The following is a 21,851-nucleotide window of genomic DNA, read 5'->3' as shown; positions in this document are numbered from 1 at the left end:
TCATCCACGAAGACGCGCTCCACCATTCTACCGCTAATGTTTGAGTGTTATCGGTACATACATGCACTACAATAATGACGTTCGGATTACTCAAATCAAACTCCCGCAACCCGCGATTACCTCGACCAAAAATTGGTGGGGCGTGTCTTCGTGGATGAAATGATTTATATATTTTATCAATTCGTATAATAAATAAAATATTCAATTTTGTTTTTAACGAGGAACAAACTGTTGTGAATGAAATATTTTGGTGTAAACTTACCTCTCTGCCATCAGATCTGTGTAGTTCATCGGACAAGGCCCGGGCGTGCGCCACAGCTGCTTCCACTATGTCGGGCGAGGCCAGAGGCGTGAGCAGCGCTCGAACCTAAAGACGAATTATTTCATACAATTTTATTGCAAAATGCCTACAGAAAGTGCTTATGTCTTTGACAAACAGGAGTTTGACTACTCTGAGGTGTCGTTTAATAAAGTATGAATTAGATTATTGTATTACCTGGACGGAGTTGAGCTTGAAACAGGCTGAGAGCGCCGCCCGCACCTCGTCTGCCGTGCGGTACGTGCCTTGGACCAGCCGGGCTGTGACAAACAAAATCTCAATTAAAGAATGTCATCGCAAGTTATTTTATCGACAGTTAAAATCTATTCACTCGTACATGAAAGTCATGAGCGCGTCGACTTTTTTTCAGGCATCTTGAAGCCACGATAGCCGGACGGTGAAGGGGTCGGACTGGCCGACTCGTAATCCGGGGAATGCAGGTTCAGTCCCCGCATTGTGGTGAGCTCACTCGTGATACAAGCATATTTTAGCTTAGTACGAGGGGCTAACGGGACTATTAGTACCCGTCCCCTGCTGGTATACTGACCGGCCTGCATGGTGCGCGCCAGGTGGCAGTCGGCGGCGATCTCCAGCCCCTGGCGCTCGGCCCACGCGGCCAGCAGCGCGAACCGCGCCGACAGCGGCCGTCCCCTGCTGGTGTACTGACCGGCCTGCATGGTGCGCGCCAGGTGGCAGTCGGCGGCGATCTCCAGCCCCTGGCGCTCGGCCCACGCGGCCAGCAGCGCGAACCGCGCCGACAGCGGCCGTCCCCTGCTGGTGTACTGACCGGCCTGCATGGTGCGCGCCAGGTGGCAGTCGGCGGCGATCTCCAGCCCCTGGCGCTCGGCCCACGCGGCCAGCAGCGCGAACCGCGCCGACAGCGGCCGTCCCCTGCTGGTGTACTGACCGGCCTGCATGGTGCGCGCCAGGTGGCAGTCGGCGGCGATCTCCAGCCCCTGGCGCTCGGCCCACGCGGCCAGCAGCGCGAACCGCGCCGACAGCGGCCGTCCCCTGCTGGTGTACTGACCGGCCTGCATGGTGCGCGCCAGGTGGCAGTCGGCGGCGATCTCCAGCCCCTGGCGCTCGGCCCACGCGGCCAGCAGCGCGAACCGCGCCGACAGCGGCCGTCCCCTGCTGGTGTACTGACCGGCCTGCATGGTGCGCGCCAGGTGGCAGTCGGCGGCGATCTCCAGCCCCTGGCGCTCGGCCCACGCGGCCAGCAGCGCGAACCGCGCCGACAGCGCGCCGCCCCACCGCGCGCTGATGCTGCCCGCCTCCGTCACCAGCTGGGGAAACAAAAATCAAATGTAATAACAATATGTGCTGGAGCTGAAAAGAAATGGTGGAAGAAATTCAGTCACCTTTAATAGGAATGTTGGCAAAAGTTTACCAATTTAAGATATTATACAGTACGCTTCACAGGGAGTTGATAAGTTGGTTTCGGTGAAGATTGAATACTCATTAATCTACTGATCAGTGGTGTTACCAAAATTAAATCTCATGCGCTGCAAGGTGACCGATATACGTATGCGTATACGCTGCTATGCCTACAGAGACTGCATTTCTTTTAATCCTGGTTTAAACACGCGCGATAACCACGCGGTTTCTGGGTGGTTCTCTTCTCAGTAGCGATGCACTGAGGCGGTAACTAAAAAAAATAAATGTGCACGGTAGCCCGCTTGCAATCGAACATTCGCGCACGTACGCACGAACGTAACTACGGTAGCAGCGGCGAAGGAGCACCATGGTGGCGGCGATAGTTGGCAGCGCGGACGCAGTGCCTTGCTCGCAGGCGAATGCTCGCGAGCGTTACGTACCTTATTGAAGCACACTGCGTTGATGTAGTGGAACAGATGCGAGAACAGCTGGATCGTGAGCGCCGCGTTGACCCGACAGCGTCGCAGCAGGACCATAGCAGCCGCTAGAGTCTGCAGCGTGGGCGCAGTGGCTTCGGTCGAATCGGTAATGCTCGGACTACTGAGGGTCGCTAGAGCTCGGGATAACTCCTCTTGGAAACAGGTCACTAGGTTACTGGAAAGAAAAGGATGATTCAGAAATTAAAAATCAGGTACTATATTATGTTATTGTATTGTGTAAAGTTCACGGGTTGCTTACATTATAATATTATGCATGCTGTGGTTATCGTTTGTGTGGGAGCAGTTAGCTAGAGACCTTTGGCTTATTTTTTTTAATTGTGTATGATACTGTATCTCATGATGATAGCCCAATAAAATAAATAAATAAATGGCTGATAAGACAGTTTGGATTTAAAAAGTTTGAGGAAGCCAGGAGGTAAACACAAAACTAAGTTTAAGGTACTCAGGCGAAGGATACAAGGCGAAAGAAATTCCACAAACAAAAATGTATCAAGTCTCGTGGTTTCAAGAATTCACAATCTACACTAATATTATAAAGAGGAAAACTTTATTTGTTTGGTTGTAATGAATAGGCTCAAAAACTACTGGACCGTTTTTAAAAATTCTTTCACCATTCGAAAGCTACATTATCCACGAGTAACATAGGCAAAATTTTATTTTGGAAAAAAATAGGGTTCCGTAAAATATGTAGATAATGTGGTCCACGCGCGCGAAGCCGCGGGCGGAAAGCTAGTGATTTATAAATTCCTACACTTAGAATCGCAAGATATTATGAAAGAGTATTTACCTAAAGGCGTTTTGTACAGTTGTAGGGAGTAAATCCTGCGCTTGCGTTGAAAACGATGATATGTGTCGATCACATTTCAGGAAGTGAAGTAATTCACTGGCGTTCGCCATCCAGAAAGCTTGAGCTGCCGAATCGTTGCATCGTTGCTAGAAAAAAAGATATTTTTATAATACTTAGAAGTCTTTGAGCTCTTAAAACAAAACAATATCTTAAGAATAATAAATAGATTGGAATGTTATATAGGAATATCCAAAAAGACGGCTTTAAAACTACGGATGAATGTTAAAAGAATAGCTAATGAAAAAATATATTTACCTGTACAGTTTCGTGTATTAAAGTGGCCACGTGGTGCAGGAACGCAGTGAGCTTGTGCGCCCGCTCCGTGGGGGTTAACTCCGGCCGATAGTGGGTTGACGCACGATATCTACAGTGAAACAATAAATTAACTTTATTTATTTTTCTTTTTGATGTGAATCTATATATACAGGGTGTTTCTTGTAAGGTGTCAAGCCGAAGGCAGGTGATAGGTGAGGATTAGACCTATCGATTTCACCCCCATGTATGTTCTACGATTTTTCGTAGTTTAGAAGTTATCGTTAATTTTGAGATTTTTTCAAATTTTATGACCTAGTGGCTTAATTTTTTTTTAATCTTTTTTTTGGGTTAACTTTTCTCAGATTTCTTTTTTTTGACAGATTTCCTATTAGTTGCAGATATTTGAAAAAAATAATCACCTTTCTATCTTTGATGCAAGATACAAAATTTTTGCTAGAAACATAAAAAATATGCTTTTAGCAGAACATTCTAAAATTTTCAACTGAAATGTATGAGAAAAAAAAGAATTTCCATAGGTCCAAAATAATTTTAAAAACTGCGCAGTTTCCTAAACTTTCATAATAACACAAAAAAACATGTACTTAATAGGCCATTATTTTCTGTAATCGCTCCACTAAAGTGGTAAGTCGGAGATTCCGTTACATGTTTTTGACTTTCTTAGGACTAATTTTTTTTTCTCATACATTTCAGTTGAAAATTTTAGAATGTTTTGCTAAAAGCATATTTTTTATGTTTCTAGCAAAAATTTTGTATCTTGCATCAAAGATAGGAAGGTGATTATTTTTTTCAAATATCTGCAACTAATAGGGAATCTGTCAAAAAAAAGAAATCTGAGAAAAGTCAACCCAAAAAAAAGATTAAAAAAAAATTAAGCCACTAGGTCATAAAATTTGAAAAAATCTCAAAATTAACGATAACTTCTAAACTACGAAAAATCGTAGAACATACATGGGGGTGAAATCGATAGGTCTAGTTCTCACCTATCACCTGCCTTCGGCTTGACACCTTACAAGAAACACCCTGTATAAAAGAAAGTCGTGTTAGTTACTCCACTTATAACTCAAGAACGGCTGAACCGATTTAGCTGAAAATTGTCAGGGAGGTAGTTTAGAGCCAGGAGAAGGACATAGGATACTTTTTATCCCGTTCGAAATAAAAAAAAAAGTCTGCTTATTTATTGCCATTAAGGCGGAACAAAGTTCGCCGGGGCAGCTAGTGAACAATATAAAATGCATGGAGTAGCTTCTTAATTATGTAATAGATAAAGACTACGATTGAATATATCGTTCTACACTCACTAATCAAAGTTTCGAGTTACAAAAACTTCTGTGTGCGAACTTCTTTATTTAGTGATCATTATTTAATACAAGGACCTTGAGTATCTGAAGGACTATGTTATTTGTGTGCGTACAGTCACATGCAATATTTGTCAACAAAAGCAATTTCGTAAATAAGGGTCTCTCGACAACTTGGCCTCGAAACTCTGTTAAAAAGTATTTTTAGGCGAAAAGTTCTTGCAATAACCATAACTTTAACGAACCTTGCAGTACATAACTAATGATGAGACAAAAACTTATTAATGAAAAAAACTGTAGTTCATTCCAATTTATGGGCGATTTTTATCAAGCGAAGACTAAAAATCGGCTAGGCGTCTTTATAAATTACGTAAAAAGTAAAGGAAATTACGCATTAATATGGCTCGTTCGGTCGATGAAATGATATGTCCTCAGTGGATGAACTTATAAACCTTACATCTACAGTGGTCGAACAATTTTTTCTGTTGTCGTTGACACGTTTAGCGACCACTTGGCGCGACACACACTTCAGCTTCGGCCGTATAGGCCTTGATGTATCCGGGACCAGCTTTACTTTGGGAACATGACATCAAGATGCCATAAATATAGCTTTTCACCTATTACACATTATCACAAAATTAAAAGTAAAGATAGCTTTTGAACTATGCAACTTATACTATCGGCCACAGTGTTAACTATCCATTTCCGTTTTTGCTCTGGCTCTCATCAAATGGTGATTCTTTGCGATATTACAAGACGACATGACCGGCAATGGACAGTTAACACTTGCCGATAGTACATTACATACCTGGCGCATAGGTATAGTGTGTAGACGGGGGCGAGCTTAAAGGCTGGCGCGTGCGGGTCGAGCCTGGACACGACGGCGGCCAGAAACTGCGCCTGGCCCTGCTCCGGGAACTCCAGTACCGCTGGCAAGATGGCTTCCTGCCCCGGCCGTGTAGCGCTGCCCACTGACGCGCTCATCCTACAAGCGTTATGAACTAGTAAGAGAGGTGTCACTCGGGCGTTGACGTTGCGTTGCGGTGCCACAGCGGAGTCCCAACCAAAATTGTACGGGCGGGAGTGCAGTGGTTGTAAGGCACCGCTCCCGTGCCCGGGATATGCGGTCAGGAAGGAAACTAACTCCCAAGTGAGCCTAGAGCCCTATTCCCTAAGCCACTAAGTCCCTAGAGCCCTAGCCCTGCCTAACAGTCACTACGGAGCGGCACCGCAACGTTAAAACCCGTGTGGAGAGATCTAAGACAGTTTATAACAGTATAGATCGATCAAAGAAAGTTGAGGTGACCACACTCACACTGATGTTTTATCTTTCCCCTGGGACAAACTTGAAGTTGATCTTCACTGGTTGGGTTTTATTTGGCGGTCAAGTCGTAGATCCTGGCTACACAGAAGTTGCAGTGATGGGTACGAAAGATAGGAATAGTCCCGTCATACTGATGTAATATTTGAATTCAGAACATAAATCAGTCAGATTAAGAAGCGCGCCAAGCGAATACAGATACAAATCTATTTTTTATTGTCTTCTTTTGTTGATCGCCTCAACTCTTGCTGCGACACAGATTCTCAAGAACTGCATCGGTGTACAACTGTTACATAAGATTTTACTCATCCCAAGTTCATCCGTAAGTTTCAGTCGATGACAAGGTGAGTAAGATTAAGTACGAACTTGATATATGACATAAATATAATACGCTATCCTTTCTGCTCTCATACAGAATTGAAGTCTGGGTAAGTTTCATCAATCTTCATTATAAAAGTAAAAGTTGGCTATGAACTACGCTGTTATTTCAAAACTTTAACCTTTTCGGGTATGGTATCGAACGATAAAAACATTTTATTTCAAACAATTCAAACCAAACATTATTTCTGTGAAGTGTCACAAAACCTGCAGTAAAAAGGGCGCAAACTGTATTTAAAATTTTAGTCATGTGTTGGTGTGTTAAATATACAGAGTCAGTAACGAGCACTAATGAAAGATGGGTACAAAAAGCACACACAACAAAACGAATATACAGAAATAAACAAAAATGTGCAGAATACCTGTTGTCGTGTCCTGAGCCGCCGCTTTTCGCGCTGCAAATGCTTTTCGTCTCTACATTTCCGTCTAGATCGAAAGTGGTTTCGTAGTTGTCTTTGTACTGGGAGTTTGCGGTTCTGTTCGGAGTTGCATTTTGTTCCTGGTCGTTGTAGACCGAGCCACTCTGCTCGTCGGGCGCGTAATCGTCAACCGCGCCGATGACTTGTTGAGACATCATCAGCGACTCGCTGTCGAGCTTCAGCGTGTTGTTATTGTAGGGGCGTGACCCATCGTCGTCTCGGTACTGCCTCTGGCCGTTATCGTCCACGTACGGGCGGGGCGTCACGTCATCGTCGCGATACTGCCTCGAGCTGTCGTCGGCGTCGCGGTAGGGGCGCGGCGTCGTGTCGTTGTCGCGGTAGTACGTGTCCTGCGACACGGGGCTCATGGTCCGCGAGTAGTCGTCGGCGGTGTTCGCGTTGGCGTCGGCGTGCGGCTCGTGCGACGCGACCGACGTCGGCGACATCGCGCTGCTGCTGCCCGGCGACGTCGGGGATCTAACGGGGGTGACGTACACAAGCGGATGGTCGTGAGCCAGTGAGATAGTAACATGCAAAAGAAAACCACGATGATAGATGACGAACATAAAAACAACTTGAGTGATAATAGAAGCTCGAGCTGATAGTCTTATATCAGTTTCAGATAGTTAAATTATGTAGTTACATTACAAAAACATAAAATTGCTGGTGTAAGAATGGGCCTTCTAATCTGTAAACTAATAAACAAAATTGCTCTGTAAGGCTTTTGCTACAACACAACATTTATAGTGGTGGGTTACATTTAGCTTGCTTACCTGTCGTAGATCGAGCCGGAGCCGAAGTGCTGCGACTGCGAAAGGTTCCTGTTCAGGATGCTCTCCTGCATGGGGTCCACGAAGCGGAAAGTGGACACGCGCCCGAACTTAAGCAAGCATCCATGCTGCAAAACAAAATAGCGTTCAATTGAAGTGGCCGCGGGAGCACATCGAAATAATGCTAAAGCAAACAAAAATACAAGAGTTGCTCGCTAAGGACTTTTCTTTAAATATTTATGTAACCCTCGTACAGCGTTTCCATTATGTTCACGCTCCGTTTAGAAGCCCTCCAGGCTGTGGAATGGATGGGAATAAGCAAGCTGGTGAATATGTATTATTAATCTAAAACTGGGCGACAGTAAATAGCTGATGCACGTCTCGGGAGAATGCTAGCGAGCGGGATACTTTATTTCAAGTGGCGTGAAGTGATGGCAAATCAGACTCAATATTATTGCCGATTGTAGCGGTAAAAGTTTGAAGCTATTACTTTTTATACTTTTTTATGGTTAGTAAATAAAGTTAATTACGAGATAAAAAGGAACTAATTGGGGCTTTCCAAAACGGAAAGTAGACTCATATCGGACAAAGACAATTTGATCATATTTCCTGGTAGACTGATTTGGTCCTACATCCTTTTAAGTTTTCCTGACCCCTGATTAAAATGTTTGCTCGCCGCCGAAGATGCCTTTGCATCGATTGGTTTTAGATCCAACAAAGTGACGTAACCTAAATATCTGGGTCCACGTCGCTCGCGCGTGCACCACGTCCTCATTGGATCTTGCACTAAAGCTTCAACCACACCAACGCGTTCAAATCGCCATCGCCGGCGCGATCAAAGCCCAATGACAGGTCGCGCGACCCATGACAGTTCATATGACCTGTCATTTCACTTTGATCGCGCCGGCACGGTAATACTAGGCGATGGTGATCTGCACGCGTTAGTGTGGTTTAAGTGTTTCGTGTAACCGAAGCGTGGTGAGTCTTCCTGTGTTCCTGCTATTGATATTAACCTGCAGCCGCTGCGTGTGCGTGACGCGGCGGCCGTTGAGGTAGACGTGCGCGTCGGCGTGCAACGCAGTGCCGCGGCTGGATCGACGGCCCGTACAGCTGGAGGGCGGCGCCGTCGCCGGAGCCTGAGAGCGCTTGTAGACGTCCGTTTTTTCACCGGACGACGGACCGTCAAAAAACGGATATCCTTTGTTTGCTGTCAATTTTCTAGCCGGACCCATGTCCGATGCATGTGCACACGTCCATTATAAACTATACACCACCGCTAAATCCGGTGAAAAAATCTTGCCGTTGTCCGGTCAAAAAAACGGATTTCTACAAGCGGCCTGGTAGACACTGACCTGCAGCCGCTGCGTGTGCGAGACGCGGCGGCCGTTGAGGTAGACGTGCGCGTCGGCGTGCAGCGGCGTCACGGTGTACCCGCCGCCGTCCGCCGGCGCCACCACGCAGTGCCGCGGCTGGATCGACGGCCCGTACAGCTGGAGCGCGGCGCCGTCGCCGGAGCCTGAGAGCGCTTGTAGACGTCCGTTTTTTCACCGGACGACGGACCGTCAAAAAACGGATATCCTTTGTTTGCTGTCAATTTTCTAGCCGGACCCATGTCCGATGCATGTGCACACGTCCATTATAAACTATACACCACCGCTAAATCCGGTGAAAAAATCGGGCCGTTGTCCGGTCAAAAAAACGGATGTCTACAAGCGGCCTGATACACACTGACCTGCAGCCGCTGCGTGTGCGGGACGCGGCGGCCGTTGAGGTAGACGTGCGCGTCGGCGTGCAGCGGCGTCACGGTGTATCCGCCGCCGTCCGCCGGCGCCACCACGCAGTGCCGCGGCTGGATCGACGGCCCGTACAGCTGGAGAGCGGTGCCGTTGCCGGAGCCTGGTACACACTGACCTGCAGCCGCTGCGTGTGCGGGACGCGGCGGCCGTTGAGGTAGACGTGCGCGTCGGCGTGCAGCGGCGTCACGGTGTACCCGCCGCCGTCCGCCGGCGCCACCACGCAGTGCCGCGGCTGGATGGACGGCCCGTACAGCTGGAGAGCGGTGCCGTTGCCGGAGCCGATCTACAAGTTATGTGTTCATTGAATACAAACATTACTTAGGTAACGTAGGTATTAATGTCATGACCTAAACGTTTAGAGATTTGGATATGATTCTGAAAGTACACATTACTAGAAACAAAAACTTTTCGTGAGTATTTAACCTGATGTTCGAAAAGAAAAATAATTCTGTGATGTTCGGAAGGCCGTCGAGCAATAATACCAACCTGCTCCGGCGACTCGTAAAATCGAACATACGTTGCTTTACCCCATACGACAGAAGAATACCTATGATATTATAATTCATCGATACGAAATGTATGAACATTTAATATTTAGACCATCCAATTTTAATAGCAGCCTAACGCAAAATTAATTACAGAAAGGACGATCTACAATTCAAAATTAACTATCATTAGTCGGCTATTTCTGCTTATTGAAAAGTAAATTAATAATTACCAAATAATTACATGTTACCTATAGATATGGTAACATTGAATTTGTATACCCTCGATAATTTACAGGCCCAAAGCTCATTTAATCGATGGCCGCAGCCAAGGCCTAGGTGAACCAATAAAGTGCACATGACGTCGCATACCGTCCGAAGTGCGTCACTGCAGGCAGGTGAATTTTTTATGAGGCACAACTTCACAAGTGTTATTGGCATTTCCAGGTAGTATGACAGAGCATATTTAATGCACTAATCAATCAACTTTTTTTATTTCATAAATAAGTAATATTCACGGGAATCGGAAATAACTGGTTTGATGAATTTTTCAGTATACCAGACCATACATGCTTTTAAAAATATGATTTCCCAAGATATCTCGGGAAGTCAAAATGTCACAACAAGCTCTGATTTTCTGATATCGTGATGTAAAATGTTCCAAATTCCAAGCTTCAATACTCAATACTTTCAATACTGCTGGAACCTTGGGCAGTACCGTCTTTAATAGTCTTTGATATTCATCAAGAATAAATAAGCTTGGCTCACCGCCATCAGAGAAGCCTAGAGGTCGTGAGCTCATCATATAGATTATATTATAGATGATGCGCACGTACTGTGAAAAACCCCGCGCATTTCACATTACATGGGGCCGTATGTAATGTGCGAGCGATGCTTAATCAAAGAGCGCAGAAAAGACCGGACCAGGGCCGCAGGAAGGGCGCCGTCATAGATCAAATCGGGAGTATAAAAAGCAGTTACGGCAGTGCACCTACCTCAACCGTGGAAGACGTAGCGTGGGCAGGCCTCCCACTAGGTGGACCGACGATCTGGTGAAGGTCGCGGGAGGTACCTGGATGCAAGTGGCGCAGGTCCGGTCTTTGTGGAAATCCTTGGGGGAGGCCTTTGTCCAGCAATGGACGTCTTTCGGCTGAAACGACGATGACGACGACCTACCTCAACCACATCCGTGATGCGAAGCCGGCGGCCGTTTTCGAGCGTGGCTCCGTCCGGGGCAACCTCCACGAGCGCCGGCTCGGTGCCGGGCCGGCCGCCGCCGCCGACGCCGGCCGCCTTCTTCTTGCGCCGCCGCGGCTGCGCGTCCGCCGGCCGCCGCCGCACGTGGAACATGATGGAGCCTGCGGGACACGACATGTTTAGATACAACGAAAAACAAACGACAGTCGCTTATTATAAACAGCAACTATAGTCTGGTCTGTGAGCACGTAGAATTTTGTCCAATGACCCCAAGCTACCCATCCTTATTGCTCGCGCGTAATTATGTTGCTATCGCGCTCGCACACTCACTGCGGGTGCCAGTCGCACAGTCGCGACAGCAATATAATTACGCGCGAGCGATAAGGATGGGTAGCTAAGGGTCATTGGACAAAATTCTACATGCTCACGGACCGGGCTTTAGTGAACGAAAACATTTGGTGCAACAAATATATCACCAACAGGCACGTGATTAATTAATTTATTGAAATTAATGGAAACGAACATTGTTACGAAAACTACTCATAGACGTGTACGTACATCATCATTTGAGTTTTGAATATTAATGAATTGCCACTCTACTCTCGAACACTATTTGACCCGCTCGAAACATCAAATGTTTATGTCCAATATAACTTCGATCAAAGATATCGAATACGTTCATCAATAATTTCCCAGCAATACGGCATTTATAGAAATAGATTGACTTGAGTGGCATCTTTACGGAAAAGTTTGACAGTTGTGTAATATTGTGTAAGCCAAAAAAACGAAGGCAGGAAACGAGACTCCACTCTATAAATTAAAAAGTTTCAGATTGACATTATTATTTTTCCTCGGATGTTTTTTCTTTTTTACCACTCCAGCCAAAGTGATTCGAGAATAGATATGCCTGCCTTGCTAAATATACAGTAATAATAAAATATAAACATCGACACAAAGACAAGACAGCAAAACTAAATACAGGTAGGTAGGTAACTTCAAAACAAACTGCTCTACATCGAGTCCCACGGCACAATGTCTTAATGTGATTTGGGAACATTTTAGGAGCGCTACATTTAGTGACGTGTGGGGTTAAGTGCAGTGGAGGGCCCGCTCGGGTGTGGGGCGAGGGCGCGCCTGTAGTGTCAACATCATTAGCGTGTACATTGTCGCCCGCTCCGCCGCCGCTACGAGAGCCGCTACGGGCTACGGCTACAGCTTTCGTAGCGACTGCACAAACCTCCCCGTGTTCACACTAATTTTCTCACACAATTTCCGTAAGTTTATCTTGTTAAGTCGGGTGTGCTGTGATTAACGGCTGAGCGCACGTTAGCTTTGATCGGCGCGAGACTGAATAAATCAACTTCATTAATGTTGATATCTGAAACTCATTCATGTATTCATAAAAGTTTAATACAAACAAACGATCGATCATAACGGCATCGATATAGTATGTTTGTTCATGATACCATTTTTAGTATCGACTGCCTAAGCAAAAGAATAATTAACAAACAATGTACTTTATGGAGGCGGAGGCAAGTAATTGTTTAATCGCACATAAAAGCACGTTCAAAGCAAAGAATGCAGCATGGTTCAATGGAATGGCAAAATCAATAGGCACCATGCATTTAAAACATTAACTGCCTCTGCGGCTCACAATATTAGCCGAGCCGTCAGGACCTGAATAGACGTAGTTTCTCGATGAATACTTTATTATGTACTCAGATCCAATGGCATCTTGAGTGAAATCGGCGCGTGTCTTAACGAAAAGCTGTATTATGTACCTAAATCTTTACAACAACGGTATAATGCTCATAAAATGTATATCCATTTTATGAGTATTGGTTCGCATCCACACAAAATGGGAAAGATAATACTCAGAAAATGTAACGATGTGTCGTTTGTGAGTTTAGTACGGTATCGTTCTACAGTGTATCAATGTTTTATAGACAGAAAAACGCATAAAACGACGATTTCACAACGAAAAGCACACACCATTTAAATGTTTATTGTTTGAATTACCAAGCACGACTTCCTTTTTTTCGTTACGGAGACGCCAACTATAGGATCTGTTGAACAGCATGCTCGGAGATCGATTGTGACTTTGTCAGATCCATATCCTCAATGTTAGACCGTTTTGTGAGGAGATACGTGGTGTCAAACCATCGCGGTTTGATTTATATTGGGACACCACTCCATGACGTCAAAGTAGGCTGATGATGATGCCATGTGTCTTCTTTTGTAATAGTTCTGCATGCCACAAGCAATCCAGTGTCACGTGTTAATTTCCCCACAACTCTTTGATACATAGTACTTTAATTAAATAGGTTGCCCGAAAAAAATTTTTTCGAATTGTAGGCTAACGATCTTTAGTCACGCAATATCTTCCGTCAGGTTGTGTGTGGTATTAACAGAAATCTGTCAGGCTGTGTTAAATCCTAGATTATTTATTTGTTGTCATAAATACCATAAATATACGACTACATGTGTGTGTATAAGAATTAACTTTAATTAATATAAGATACATGTCAATGCCATAAAAGTAAAACAAAATAAAATTTATATCTTCTTGTGCCCTTTCTGCCAAAGAAGGGCCCACTCAATTTGAAATTTCTTCAAAGCCTAATCTCATGAAAGGACAAAATCAATTGTAAACTTTAATTAGAAAACTTTTCAATATTTCAAACTCACAAACCAGAATCGATTGTCAAATTATGTCATTCTTGGTTTAGATCACGCATGAAAAAATAAGCTACTAAAACTTTCCATAAAATGATACTGAAATAAAGTCAACCTAATAGGTACAAATGCAGTTAGTTCATTTAAATTGTTATAGTGATAATGCCATGTAAATCGACTACCATAGAATTAGTAATACCTGTGCTATAGCAGGTATTTGGGTGATACACGATTTTTGATGTTTTACAGTCACTATGATACGCACAATAAAATGCATGATATCAGAAAACTTTTAAATAAGTTTCACATGCTTGGAGATGTCCTGGTAAGTCGTTCTCTGGTGGTCGCGAGTTTCAAATATTTTTGCTGTCGCACTTCGGATGTATGCCGGCCATGTCCAGCGAAGAGCATTGCGAGGGCCGACACTAATTAATAGGTGTGTTGTAAAGAACAATGGCACTGCCTGCGACGGTGGGAGGCGTGCGGCCGCGCCTGCCCTGTCGTCGCGTGCTTGCGTGACCGCCAGACCTATAAAACCTCTACCTCTACGCGTACCTGTTGCTCCCTCACTAAACACAAACACATTTCGACATATCCGACAACACGATCGAACGATAATTACGTTAGCTAATTGTCCAGCCGAAATCAGTTTGAACGACATTAAAATTTTAAAACGAACTTAAACTACATTGTCTGAATGCCTACGACTGAAGTTACTTTAGCCTTAAGCATACGTAATCATGTGGAGTGACGCTATGCAGATACTGCATTGGCAAGGGCGACACATCGTAACTGGGACACAAGTAATAAAACCCGATAAACGTTGAGTTTCCTACTACATACGTCCGTATCAAATTCCCCTTTCATCTTTAAAAAGACTTCTCTAACAGCGAAATGGTATCAACGTTACGTATTCAAGAGCGGTAAGATAATAACCGTAGCGCCAATTCTTATAGCGACCGGTTTCCTGAACTGCCACTCTACATTTACAACAACTTCGTGTGAGCCCGGTAGCGATCACTTCAGATTGGGAAAACCTTATCCTCTGAAAGGTCACGCACGGGTTGATATGGATGAATCTTTCGTTACACTTAGTGTGAAATAGTCAATTTTCTCACAATATACCTTTGGTTGTCCTTGACCCTCATGCCCTCTGACATTTAATACTAAGAATAAACATTTAAATGACCACAGCTAGTTTTTTATATCTGTCATAGTCAAAGGACGATATGCAGTCTCTTCGCGGAATGACTGGTTTATCCTAGGTTTGACCAAGGCCTTCAGGCAAACCCCGAAGTGAATTCTTATTTCGGCCTTTGACTAAGTCAAACCTAGAAGTGCCTAAACTGTTCAGTCAAACGTCGAAACCTAAATAACCTGTATCGGGCTTTGCCTAGTCAATCCTAGAAACGACTGTCAGACTCAGTCAAAAGTTGACGGCTAATAGAAAACCGGCCAAGTGCGAGTCGGATTCGCTCACGAAGGGTTCCGTGCGACTCTGATGTTGTATGGGAGCCCCCCTTAAATAATTATTTTATTTTAATTTTATGATTTATTTTTTAAATAGATATGCAACTAAATNTGCATGGGAGTCTTTAAATATTTATTTTATTTTAATTTTATGATTTATTTTTAAAGTAGATAATATGCAACTAAATAATATGTGAATATTCAAGGGTTCACCTGTTTACGTCTTAATATCGGGCAGAAAACTTCAAAAAGTCACGTTTGCTGTAAAGAAGCCCCCCATGAAACATTTAATTTATAATTAAATTATTTATTTTTAAAGTGAATAAATAATAAAATATTTTGAGAATGATTCATGAGATAAGTACGAGCCTGGTAAANTTAATATCTGGCAGAAAACTTCAAAAAGTCACGTTTGCTGTAAAGAAGGGGGCTTCTTTACAGCAAAATGGGGGGCCATGAAACATTTAATTTATTATTGAATTATTTATTTTTAAAGTGAATAAATAATTAAATATTTTGAGAATGATTCATGAGATAAGTACGAGCCTGGTAACAGTCAAAATTCAGCGAAATCATAGTAATAAGGTCTCGTTTTAACTCTTTATCCTCTAAGGTACAGAACCCTAAAAATTAGTAATTTCAAGATCGGTCTAGAAACACTGATAAACAACCGCAGTAGTTTAGTTACTCGTACCTTCACCTAAAGAGATAGCTGCGCGTGTAAACAATAAGTTGGATATCAGAACATAATGAAGTATAGTTTACTTTAAAGTCTTAATTGAGGTTTGACTAGTCAAACCCCGATTTCATCAAATTGAGTTTCGACGTTTGCCTGACCAAATTAGTTACTCCTAGGTTTGACTAACATTCTTTAGTCAAAGGCCGAAATGTTTGGGCTTTGACTAAGACTTCTAGTCAGACCTGAGGATTGACTAGTTATACCTAGGAGTACCGGAACTTCGAGGTTTGACTATAACATATCCACCATACCACGCAAATTAGCTCGATAGAAAACTAAACTACGAACGCGAAATTGTTCTAAAACTTTCCTTCTCAAAAAGAGAGCAGCATTATTCGTCATTTCCAATACAAGGTCGACTAGTTTTAAAAACGTAGTAAAATAAATCAATAAACTTATAACGTACTCATACCTATGGGACTGACCACTGGGTAGTTTAGATATCATGTTATCTACAATATAAGGCATACCCTTCGAAGGGTAATCCAGCGGCAGCCTCGGAATAATAACATAAACGTATTGTGTATGCTAAGTTGAGTGTGTACATACATAGGGATGTCGGTGAGTGCACCCAGCGGTGGTATTCTGACGTGGAGGGCCACTCAACTCATCCGACGCGGCCGCCCGTTCCGTAACAAGTGAAATGCAGCGAGATAGCACTCGGAGCCGTAGCGCCTATCTATGTAAACAAAGCCGCTTTTGTCGATCACCCGGTTAGCACATAAACGTGGCTGACGTCACGGGCATTCAGGCGACTCTATTCAGCTCGGAACATCCCCGAAAGAATTATTTGGAGCAGAAAGAAAGTTTTCATACTATGGACTCGAATAGAGAACAATTGCAGCGCGAAGCTAGCTTCAAAATTAGCTGCGTGCTCGTGTTGGAGGTTTCGAAGTTTGTTCCGAACTAGTTACCTACGAAGTTTTATAACCTTTAAAACTTTTAGGTGAACTAAAAATAGACCATAAATTGAATTTCTCTAGTGTACATCTGCCTTGTAGTAGAGCGAAAATTGGGAAGTGTGTCATTTAAATGACAGCACTTAACTCTAGATGTTGTTAATACAAATCATAGAGAAACCTGAGCGAGTAGGTATTCAATGATAAAACAAGCTTTTAAGATTGCGTTACGTAAAATAATCATGAAGCTTCTAAAACAGTTTCATTCCATAGCTATAGGTTCTAAATGTACATGGTACTCATGAAGTAGTGGGTGCGCTAAGTAGCCGGGACAATGGGAAGGTCGATAAGTCCACATGTGTGCGTACACCATGTCATGTGGGTGCAGCGACTCGTACGAGCCGCAACACGGCACGCAACGACGCGCCGTTCGGCTCCGCGTCCTCAAACAATAGCCACGGTAAGATTGCCTAAGCAATCGTTTTGTTATTATTTACTTACTATACCCATTCAATAGACATCAACATTTGACATTACGTCACGCCTTGTTCAATTGTTTGATGACGTTCATCTCCAAACATCTTTTACATCTCCGTATCTATTCATGAATTTCAGCACTTCTACGAGATGAAATCTGTTAATTGAATTTTACCTTTGAAAAAGGTCCATCATTAAAATAGGGACGAATACGAACATATGTATTAAAGAAAACTTAAGGGAGTTAAATCGGGTTCGGCGGGGTATACTTTAGTATCCCAGTGAAATAAATAATTTCCCGGAGGAAACATTCGAAAGAATATACGCTACATTATACTGTAAGGCTTTTACCGTGACCTTTCCAATGTTGGTACGTGCTAGGCTTTCATATGATGATTTGATGCCTTTCGCTACAATAAAGAACGCCAATGATATAACAGGGATATCCAAATGTACGAAATATATTTCAGTTTTCGTTATGTATTTCTGGTTCAGAAATAAGTTAGATACTTGCGTGAATACAAACGGAATGTAAATAAACAGGCAGGTAAAAATTTATACATAAGAATACCTAGATTAGACCCAACAATACGGATTGGAAAGTTCAATCTCTATTAGCATTTTGCCTAGCATCGATACACTATCGAGAAAAACAGACGATTTCATCGGAAGAGTCTGTGTTTACATTATCATAAATTTGAATCGTTACCAAAACATCCTTTGATATTTAATTTATAAATAACGAATCGCTCCATTTTGTTGGGAGAGGGCTTTATCGCAGGCTTTATCTATGATCGAATATTGGACGCTCTTTTTTTAAAGGATATTTCAATAAAATTATTAATTTAGCTTACAATATTCGTGATATCATAATAATGGGTAATAATCATCGTGACCGTATTGATATGTATGAATTATGTGGATGAGGTGATGAGGATATGAAAACGAAATTTACCATACAATGCTCTTACTCAATGCATTGTTGTCAAGACATTCGGCGTCATGTTCGCGTAAAAACCCACTTCGAGGCTCAATACTTTCGAAAGGATGTTAAAAATGCAATAATGATTCATTCACAATAATGCATTTCTTTATTGCTTCATGTGATACATTTTAGTTGTGATTTTAGTGTTACATAAAAGTACCAATGTGAATCATTTTTTTACAAGAGTCAATTTACATTACATTCCTAAAACTGCGGTGATTTCCATAAGGTAGTAAGTGATCGCTTTTAGTGTACTATGTTCAAGTCACCAAATGAAAACACAACTTCGAAGTTGTGCTAATGTTTACGCTAGTTCCAGTCCAGTTGCTACAACGTTACAATTGTCAAACTTGACTCAACATTTTACTCTAAGCAAACTGGACAAACCACAGGTCAAGTAAACAGTGCTGTCAAAGCATAATCGGTGGCTCAACATCGACCGAGCCTAGTATTGATTGACAGGCGCGCGTGGAACCCACCTAAACATCAAAATAATAAAGGCAGTTCTTTACGAGCTGGTCGCCCGAGCCCTTTGCCGATCTCATTGCCGATACGACATATTCACGGCTAAACTCGATGCTGTTGAACTCTATAAGTATTATTTATGTTACTTAATAAGTGGCAGACTCATTTACTCACGAAAAACCAAAAGCTACCATAACGCAAGCATTCAGGTATCTGTCACTTCTAAATACGAAAACGATCAAACATGAAGAATAATGAGAATGAATTTCAAAATCTGTGGAATTTATATGGGTACGCGTCACTTAATGCGTGTGCAGATATTTAGCTGTACACCGAAGATACATTATACACGGGCTCGTGCATAATAAATAATGTCGACGCACAGGCACGGGACAAGAGACGAATGTAGGTATTCTTTACATCGACGACCTCGTGCCCCATTATATTATGTACATTTTCACATGAGCAATAATGAATACCACTTCCATTACGGGCCGAACTAATGATCCATATCTATTTGAAATGAAAAAACCTACTAAGTGTATTCGAAGTAGCTACGATTACATTCATCAATATCTTCACAAAATTACTTGTGGGATGAAAATTGACATACGAAAAACCTACCTAAAAGAAAGAAAACACTTCTTGTTAAAGTATATTGTAATTCCTATTTAATATTACATATTTTCCTTAGATTCTGATAGAAAAAGATAATTATCGAAAGTAAAAGATGAATAAAGCTCGCTAGAGAAAAGTAAAAAAAATGCAAGTATGGCTATGACTGATTTTAAAAACTTTGATATTATGACTCTGATGTACTAGGTACCTACTTATTCTATGAATAACTTGACCCAATAAAAACTTTTAATTACTGATTCTGACGTACTATTCGACGAATGCCCTGACCTATAATAAAAACTGAAATTCCGTTTCTGGCGTGGTATACAAGTACCAATCCAATTAAAATCTAATTAATATTATGAATGAGCCTCAATACTTATTAAGTTCAAAGGAATAAGTTTAAGCACTAAACTCCTAACTTCGAAGTGAATAATTTACGTTAATGGTGATTCATAGTCCAAAAGTTTTGTCGCCGAAGAGTTAATCGCACATTAATTTGTGGAGCTCAAGTTATATCCCCTAGCTTTACCGACTATTTGTGATCTGCGAAGACAAGAACAAGAACCCTTGCTTGTAAATGACTTCATATAGGGTTAATTTATACCAGGTCAGGGTGGATGTGTGAGTAAACAGGGTCGCAAGGTGGAGGCGAAGGGCCACCATCCATTACGGGCAGTTTGTTCCCGACTTGAGCACACAGGCCATCCGTCTCGGCATCTATTAGGTTATTGGGGCAGGTGCGACGGTAACTACGAAAGTACGAACCACCTTGACTTTTACACTACAATGTAACTACATTAGACGTGTGAACGAGTTTACCTTGCAAACTTTTTAAAAGTTGTATTAACGAGAATTGGCAAGAGCAAAAAATACTCTTATTTATATTACACTAAGTATGTTATTCATATGAATATGATCATGCACTTCCTAAATAAATCTTGACGGACGTGCAAGTAATTGAAAGCACGACCCACTTCAGCATTATGCTGCAGCAGAATAGTCATAATGCGCCTTCAAATTAGCGCTGCACAAAAATACAAAAGAAAATCAAGAGCTACCCAGCAATGTGGGAAACTTCAAAGAATAATAATACTGCCTAATGTAAATCGAAGTAGGAAATTAATGACTCGTTAAAGTTTTAATTGGGACTCGATAAGTTAACCTATTGGGAACCTATCGAAATATTGTCCATATTCATGGGAATTTTGTATACTATTTCGTGTTTATACTACTGAAAACTTTGTTTTAGTTCGTCTTTGATGAAGATTATTTTACACTTTATTGATAAATAAAAGAAGTTCTAAAGAAAATCCTTGAAAGTAAGGCAAGAAATATTGTTGTTTGGGAAGAATTTTAATATATTCATGTTTTCGCATGATATGCCGCAGATGTTTTACCACACATGTAGAGTTATAAACTTTGCGGAATTCAGGGAAAACGAGAACAGAAGACCAAAAGTTGGAGAACTTTCAAAACATTAGGGGACAGGATTACTTGGACTGGTAAAGACAAATATTGCGTTTGTCAGACTTATATAATTAATGTTTATACAAGAATGTAACAAAAGTCGTAATAGTTCCCTCGTGTGTGACGTGTAAATAGCACCACTCAACCTTAACTTTGCCTTTTTCTCGGCACGCACACTAGCACTCTCTTGTCGCTACTAACAAGCCGTCTTGAGGGACTACTCTCGATTCGAGATAATGCTAAAGGTCGAATTACTCGTAGACACATCACTTTATGGACCGACAGTAAAACTCCCCTATATCTTGACATTTCTTCGCCAAATAAACCGGTTAACTGTAACACAAAATAGTATAATATAACTGGCAACGACGTCGTAACACGATTTAGAAAGTTCCGAAGTTCCGTGTCGGCTTATGAATGAAATTACAGGCGAATGTCCAAACAAGTTTGCAACTTACGAACCGATCAAACCATCGATGGGGGAAATCCAGATAATTCTATTGAACAATAAACACTTTTTAAGTTTTGCAAAAGTTGAAACTTTCAAGGACGGTATTATGCATATCGATTCGGCGAAGCAACGGACATCGAACCGCGAAACGAGTTAAAAATACCGGCCAGTCGACCGGCATCTGCGGGCACACCGGTCAGACTACTCCTCGGAGCCACATGCGTTTGTTTACTATCGGGTTCGATCGGCAACGGCGTCGCCGGCGGCAGAGGTGGCCTCTGTCGACAGCCAAGCCGAATCGCGAGCTTTGGTGAAAAAGTTGTGTACGAGCCAACTTACGGCGAATGCCCCAATCCATGTCTGACACGCCGCGGAGCGTGCGGCGCGCGGCGCGGCGTCTGCCAGGCGACTGCCGCCTCCTGCGCCCGCTCTTCCCGCTCGTGTGTTCCCATTGTGCCTCGCGACGAGCATTATGTCCATCCACACCATTGCCAGAAGGACTTCACACGGAAATTGCACACATGCAGAAACAACATAACGAGCGGCTAATGGCTCTAACACACGCCGTCTACAATATCATTCGGACATCGTACCCAAACAGAATGATTATTATGCGACAAT

The 21,851-nt window shown here is 42.7% G+C and overlaps 1 protein-coding gene across 9 annotated transcripts in view; it reads right to left on the bottom strand.

The window, feature by feature from the left end:
- cno (adherens junction formation factor afadin) overlaps window positions 1-21,851 on the bottom strand; it is a 90,600-nt gene that overhangs the window by 27,420 nt on the left and 41,329 nt on the right. For 5 of the 9 annotated variants that reach the window (XM_028313106.1, XM_028313108.1, XM_028313107.1 and 2 more), the window contains 12 exons: window positions 10,960-11,141; window positions 9,414-9,581; window positions 7,506-7,630; window positions 6,676-7,209; window positions 5,423-5,599; window positions 3,299-3,407; window positions 2,984-3,129; window positions 2,137-2,350; window positions 1,507-1,605; window positions 867-1,386; window positions 497-579; window positions 263-367 (listed from right to left, as the gene is read on the bottom strand). In XM_028313106.1, the coding sequence (XP_028168907.1) occupies window positions 263-367; window positions 497-579; window positions 867-1,386; window positions 1,507-1,605; window positions 2,137-2,350; window positions 2,984-3,129; window positions 3,299-3,407; window positions 5,423-5,599; window positions 6,676-7,209; window positions 7,506-7,630; window positions 9,414-9,581; window positions 10,960-11,141 (2,462 nt within the window). Of the gene's footprint in view, window positions 1-262; window positions 368-496; window positions 580-866; window positions 1,387-1,466; window positions 1,606-2,136; window positions 2,351-2,983; window positions 3,130-3,298; window positions 3,408-5,422; window positions 5,600-6,675; window positions 7,210-7,505; window positions 7,631-8,515; window positions 8,773-9,413; window positions 9,582-10,959; window positions 11,142-21,851 lie in introns of those variants that run through there. The other 4 variants (XM_028313110.1, XM_028313112.1, XM_028313115.1 and 1 more) reach the window with 4 other exon arrangements.

The sequence above is a fragment of the Ostrinia furnacalis genome, unplaced genomic scaffold (assembly GCF_004193835.3).
Source record: "Ostrinia furnacalis isolate ACB-3 unplaced genomic scaffold, ASM419383v2 OfSCF4153, whole genome shotgun sequence".
Classification (NCBI taxonomy): Eukaryota; Metazoa; Arthropoda; class Insecta; order Lepidoptera; family Crambidae; genus Ostrinia; species Ostrinia furnacalis.
This window is presented reverse-complemented; position numbering and strand designations above follow the sequence as displayed.